The sequence below is a fragment of the Myotis nattereri genome, assembly GCF_964212035.1.
Source record: "Myotis nattereri genome assembly, chromosome: 7".
Lineage (NCBI taxonomy): Eukaryota > Metazoa > Chordata > Mammalia > Chiroptera > Vespertilionidae > Myotis > Myotis nattereri.
The window spans coordinates 38,149,960-38,156,401 of NC_138082.1; the positions used below are offsets into that span (position 1 = coordinate 38,149,960).

Here is a 6,442-nt window from a genome sequence, read left to right on the forward strand (position 1 = left end):
TCTGTGTACCAATCCCCTGGCCTAGGCGAACGACGGGCAGCGGGGTAGGGATGAGTTTATCAGCAGAGGGAGGGAACGACTCTAATAATTCCCGCACTTGGCGCGTTAGGCTCTTGGCTGGTGAAACCGGTTCACTTCCCATCCCCAGCACAGCGGCCCCACCGAGAGTTCCCTGCACTCCACAGGGTGTCGCGAACTGGGGGAGTTTCTTCTTCTGGGAGGGAGGGAGGGAGGGGTCAGGAGGGGTAACTCCCTTGGCCACCCTTGGGCCTCGGGGCAGCTGGGGCCTGCTTTCACCCCGCCCCCAGCTTCTCCCGCGAGGACGGAGAAGTGGGAGCCAGGACGTGAGCCCCACAACCCCGACACGCGGTGGGCCAGCCCGCGGGGCCGCTGCCGGGAGAGGGCGGACCGGCCCGACCTGGCCGCATCTGTCCTCGGAGGTCGGAGGTCGGAGTGTGGGCCGGTCTCTGCGGGTTGTTCCTCTGACGTCTCTCAAGCTTTAACCCAGCACTAAAGACACAGGAGTAAACGCGGAGCCGAGGTGCTTAAATCCTTTCATCCTCTGCTGTGCTCTTTGTACACCAACGAGAGATGCAGGAAAGCAAAAACTCCATACAGTTTGCTCTGGAAATTCAGCACAATTCATGCTTTGGGCAATGGGTCAAGTCACACACCCTTTATTCCCCATCAGGTTTGTGCCAGCCTGGGAAGCTGCCACCTCCACTTTCCAGACACCAGCCATCTCCTTGGGACCCTCTGCCCCTGCCCTCCACACCCCACTCCTGTTCCCAGATGCACCCAGCCCAGCCCTCAACCCCACACTGTTTGCAGACTCAAGGGGCATTTAGAGCTGTTGCCTTTAAATAAGCAACTCAAGTTCCCTGGCTCATTGCAAGGGGGCTACTGGGCCTGGGAGGGGAGAAGGGTTAGTTTACCGAGGAATAGAGGTGAAGCAGGCAGAGAAAGAGTGGACAGGGAAGGGATGGGACCAGCTTTAAAAAAAAAGTATCATTGTCTAACATGCCTTGCTGGAAACAAGTGAATAATGAAAGAATCGCCATTTAAACACAAATATGGGTCCTTACAAACTAGTTGGGAAGCTGTGTGATCTTCGCATGACCCTATAGGTGGAGGTCAAATCAAGCCAGAGTCTCTGAGGCCTGGAGGAGTCCTGGCCTTTAGCTCTTCCCAGACTTGTGCTAGCGGCCTTTCCCTAAAGAGGAGCCAGATAGACCCATTTGGCACAGGCCCTTTGCACCCTCCCTCTGAGAAGTCTCCTCTGACCCCAATACCTATTTACAGAGTGAGGATTAAGGGGACGAAGCAGCCTGTGGCAAGGAACCAGGGATGTATGGGTGAGGGCAACCATCCAATGGCCTTGGTTAAAAGGCGACTCCAGGAGTCAGAGAAATCGCCCAGCTCTCCAGCAAGAGAGCTCTCAGGCCAACGGGGCCAAGTGGCCCGACCTAGTGAGGGGTCTCCAGGGACAAGGGTACCTGAAGGTCAGCTCACCGGGTGGGTTAGCATGACAGGTACAAAATAACTATCCCGGAGGGGAGGGGCTGGGAGTGGGCGATCCAGTGAAGGGGGTTAGAGGACCATGTCAAAACTGCTTTGACAGATGAAGCCGTTCTATGTGGCGTGTATGTTTGCTTAAGGGGCTGGAAGAGATGAGCAGAAGCCACCTTTGGGCGCCAACGAGCAAAGCGTCTGCCAAGAGATGGGCACCTCAGAGAGGAAAGGCAGTCTTGGTGCCCAGGAGGGCAGTGCCTGTGCGAGTAACGGAAAGGAGACCGGACGCATCCCTGTGCGCCCCAGACCCCGCACCCCGCGTTTCCGCCTCTTTCACCCAGGCCTTACTTCTCGCCCCGACGCTGGCTTCTCCCTCCGATCTAAATGTAGTCAGTTAGCTTTCCCGCTTCCTCTCCTCAAATCCCCCCTTACCCGACCCCCCTCCCCAGCGGCGGCTCCCCCTTCTGCCGCCTGAAAGGGTTAATGTCTCCTGCGGGTAAAAACTGGTCCGCGGAGTCTCTAACTGGCGACAGATGGGCCACTTTCTTTGGGCCACAAAGGGGCCGGAATGAAGCTCTCCGCGGCATACAAATGGGCAGGTCACGTGGTTCCCGGCTCTTGGCCGGACTGGAAGGACCATATGGCGCGTGCTGGGGAGGATGGAGAAGGGGCGGAGGTAGGGTTGCGGGAGACTGGAGCAGGAGGAGGAGGAGGGTCAGAGAGGAGCGAGGCTGGAGGGGCGGGGGAGAGGGGTAGGCGGAGAGGAGCGCACAGCCTGGACGCATGCGCGGGCGCGGGGCGCCGGGACCTGCTGGCGCTGCGCTCCCGGCCCCGCCCGCGCTCGCATCACCACCTCGGCTATATAACCTGAGCGCCCGCGCGGCCGGGACACGAGGAATTCGTCCCGCGCAGAAGGCACGACGTCCGGAGGCCCCAGGGTTATGAGACCATCACTGCTCAGGACCTACTAAGAACTGCAGGTAATTACAATCCTTTCCTTTTTTGCTTGGAAATAAAAGCGGTAACTGAAGACCTAATGCCCCTAGAAATTCTGTGTCTGTGCGTTTGTGAGCCTGTGCGGGGGGGGGGGGGGGGGGGAGGCAGGCATTCCTCCCCATGATTGCTGGCACGTATACACGCATTTTGACTCCCGTCACTCAAATACCTACTGCAAGCTTTCTGATTTTAAAATTTATTTTAAAAAATTGGGGGGCGGGGGGGGGCAGGAGCGGAGGAGGTGAAGAATAGAAGCATCTTTGGATTTTTAATAAGGCAGATAACTCTCTGGTCGTTTGTTAATGGTGATTTCAAAGTCTTAAAAGCAATGCACTACTTTACTTTCTTATTCATTCCAGTAAGAAAAAAAGCCCTTGTTACCAGGATTTATGTTGTGTGCATGTATGTGATGCACATTGGAGGGGCCAAGTTATTTTTTCAGCGCATGAAAGGGACATGGATACCTTGGGTATACACACCCTGGAAAGCAAATCGAGTTGGGAGAAAGTTTAGTTGAGAGAAGGGGAAATGTGGAGAAACGAGCGGGACTCCCTCATACTACCTGTTACTGCTCCAGAGGCGGCCAAGTCCCCAGCAGCCACTGCAGAAACCAGAAATTCAGTTGTCTCACTAAATGCTTTTTATTTCTCTTATTAAACGCGCTGACTTCGCCACTGCCAATCGCTGACCATTATAATGACTCCATCTTTTAGAGGGAGGTTTGAGGAGAACTTCGAAAAGGCCCAATAAAGAGCGGGCAGCCTTTTCAATGGGCTGTTTATTAGACCGGAGCCTTCCGCACCTGATCCCCGCGCTGGGAGAGCGCTCTCGCCGCGCCCCCAGCCCTAGCCCCAAACAGGCGCTTTTGTACAAGGCGGATTTTCAGCGGAGGCCAGGAGAGAAAGGCCAGTGTGGTGTGGAAGATCCCTGCCCACTTTTCCCCCCAAATGTTTTGTTGGTGGTGAGATTATTTGGTTGAAAGTACTTTTCGTCCACCATGCATTTGCTCTTCAATCTCCCGTTAGTATAATCTTCTTAAAAATCACTGCCAGCGTTGGTAAATTACGTAATGGCTCTTCGACTTTATTCGCTGAGTACTGAGAAGCCAGGACAGGCACGGGAACAGAATTGAGATGTTCAAACTCATTATTTTTGTGGCGTTGTGACTTTGAACTCATGCAGGCAAGCATAAAGTCACGGAAATGTGCACTCGTTTCACACATATTCTCCTGCCGGTCATCTCCATAAAAGGACTTAAGTTGGTCACTAGGAAACATGCACACAGGAGTGTACTATACACGCAGTCACTCTCTCCCCCTCCCCCCGTCTGCCTTGTCTCCTACGTACCAGCGGGGCACACACATGCCGTTATAAAACGCTGCATTTAACTTTTCCTTAGGGACGCTCATTGTGTAAGGAGTTGCACTTCCCATGCATTTTTACAGGACGAGGAAGTGGGAGCTGAAGGCATATGAAGTTTTTTGAATGCAGCGTTTTCCTCCTTTTTTCTTTCTGTTTTTCTCTCTCCCTTATTGCATGTAGGAAACCGAAGCATGACCAAATCATACAGCGAGAGCGGGCTGATGGGCGAACCTCAGCCCCAGGGTCCTCCGAGCTGGACAGACGAGTGTCTTAGTTCTCAGGACGAGGAGCACGAAACAGACAAGAAGGAGGACGACCTAGAAACTATGAACGCGGAAGAGGACTCGCTGAGGAACGGGGGAGAGGAGGAGGAGGAAGACGAGGACCTGGAAGAGGAGGAAGAAGAGGAAGAGGAGGACGATGATCAAAAGCCCAAGAGACGCGGCCCCAAAAAGAAGAAAATGACCAAGGCGCGCCTGGAGCGCTTTAAGCTGAGGCGCATGAAGGCCAATGCCCGGGAGCGGAACCGCATGCACGGTCTGAACGCGGCGCTGGACAACCTGCGCAAGGTGGTGCCCTGCTACTCCAAGACCCAGAAGCTCTCCAAAATCGAGACGCTGCGCTTGGCCAAGAACTACATCTGGGCTCTGTCGGAGATCCTGCGTTCCGGCAAAAGCCCGGATCTGGTCTCCTTCGTACAGACGCTCTGCAAGGGCTTATCCCAACCCACCACCAACCTGGTGGCGGGCTGCCTGCAGCTCAATCCTCGGACTTTTCTGCCGGAGCAGAACCAGGAAATGCCCCCGCACCTGCCCACTGCCAGCGCTTCCTTCCCTGTGCACCCCTACTCCTACCAGTCGCCGGGGTTGCCCAGCCCGCCCTACGGAACCATGGACAGCTCCCACGTCTTCCACGTCAAGCCGCCGCCGCCGCACGCCTACAGCGCCGCGCTGGAGCCCTTCTTTGAAAGCCCCCTGACTGATTGCACCAGCCCTTCCTTTGATGGACCCCTCAGCCCGCCGCTCAGCATCAATGGCAACTTCTCTTTCAAACACGAACCGTCCGCCGAGTTCGAGAAAAATTATGCCTTTACCATGCACTATCCTGCAGCGACCCTGGCAGGGGCCCAAAGCCACGGATCAATCTTCTCGGGCGCCGCTGCCCCTCGCTGTGAGATCCCTATAGACAATATCATGTCCTTCGATAGCCATTCACATCATGAGCGAGTCATGAGTGCCCAGCTCAATGCCATCTTTCACGATTAGAGGCACGTCAGTTTCACCACGCCCGGAAACGAACCCACTGTGCTTACAGTGACTGTCGTGTTTACAAAAGGCAGCCCTTTGGGTACTACTGCTGCAAAGTGCAAATACTCCAAGCTTCAAGTGATATATGTATTTATTGTCGTTACTGCCTTTGGAAGAAACAGGGGATCAAAGTTCCTGTTGACCTTATGTATTATTTTCTATAGCTCTTCTATTAAAAAAAAAAAAAGTAGTACAGTAAAGTAAAAAAAAAAAAAATAAGCACCACAAATTTGGTGTAGCTGTATTCAGATCATATTAATTATCTGATCGGGATAACAAAATCACAAGCAATAATTAGGATCTATGCAATTTTTAAACTAGTAATGGGCCAATTAAAATATATATAAATATATATTTTTCAACCAGCATTTTACTACTTGTTACCTTTCCCATGCTGAATTATTTTGTTGTGATTTTGTACAGAATTTTTAATGACTTTTTATAATGTGGATTTCCTATTTTAAAACCATGCAGCTTCATCAATTTTTATACATATCAGAAAAGTAGAATTATATCTAATTTATACAAAATAATTTAACTAATTTAAACCAGCAGAAAAGTGCTTAGAAAGTTATTGTGTTGCCTTAGCACTTCTTTCCTCTCTAATTGTTAAAAAAAGATTGCACAATTTGAGCAATTCATTTCACTTTAAAGTCTGTCCCTCTTTTTAAAATGAAAACCAGATCCACAACACACAAGAGGATAAAAAAAAAAGATGTATTTCCTATCAAACATATCAAATCATTGCTTGCACAAGCTTTTATATACATATTATAAACAAATGCCAACATACCCTTCTTTAAATCAAAAGCTGCTTGACTATCACATACAATTTGCACTGTTTCTTTTTAGTCTTTTACTCCTTTGCATCCCACAATTTTACAGAGAAACTGAAGCTATTGATGTTTCTAGAAAATATAATGCATGATTTTATACATAGTCACACAAATGGTGGTTTGTCATATATTCATGTAATGAATCTGAGCCTAAATCAAATCAGGTTGTTAATGTTGAGATTTATAACTATTGTAGTCAGTTAGTACATAGCTTAAATAAATTCAAACCATTTAATTCATAATTAGACAATAGCTATTGCATGTAAAATGCAGTCCAGACTAAGTGCTGTTTGAAACGTGATACTGGTACCACTGCAATCGATCTGTACTGTAATCTTGTTTGTAATCCTGTATATTATGGTGTAATGCACAATTTAGAAGACACTCATTCAATTGCAATAAAATAGTATTAAAAATCTGAGCAATTGC

At 50.3% G+C, this 6,442-nt stretch overlaps 1 protein-coding gene across 1 annotated transcript; it reads left to right on the forward strand.

Annotated features, from left to right (window-relative positions):
- The first annotated feature begins 2,369 nt into the window (after window positions 1–2,369).
- On the forward strand, window positions 2,370–5,873 carry NEUROD1 (neuronal differentiation 1). Its single transcript, XM_081096050.1, has 2 exons — window positions 2,370–2,492; window positions 4,051–5,873. The coding sequence occupies exon 2, from the start codon at window positions 4,062–4,064 to the stop codon at window positions 5,133–5,135; it is 1,074 nt and encodes a 357-aa protein (XP_080952176.1). The 5' UTR covers window positions 2,370–2,492; window positions 4,051–4,061; the 3' UTR covers window positions 5,136–5,873.
- The last annotated feature ends 569 nt before the right edge of the window (window positions 5,874–6,442 follow it).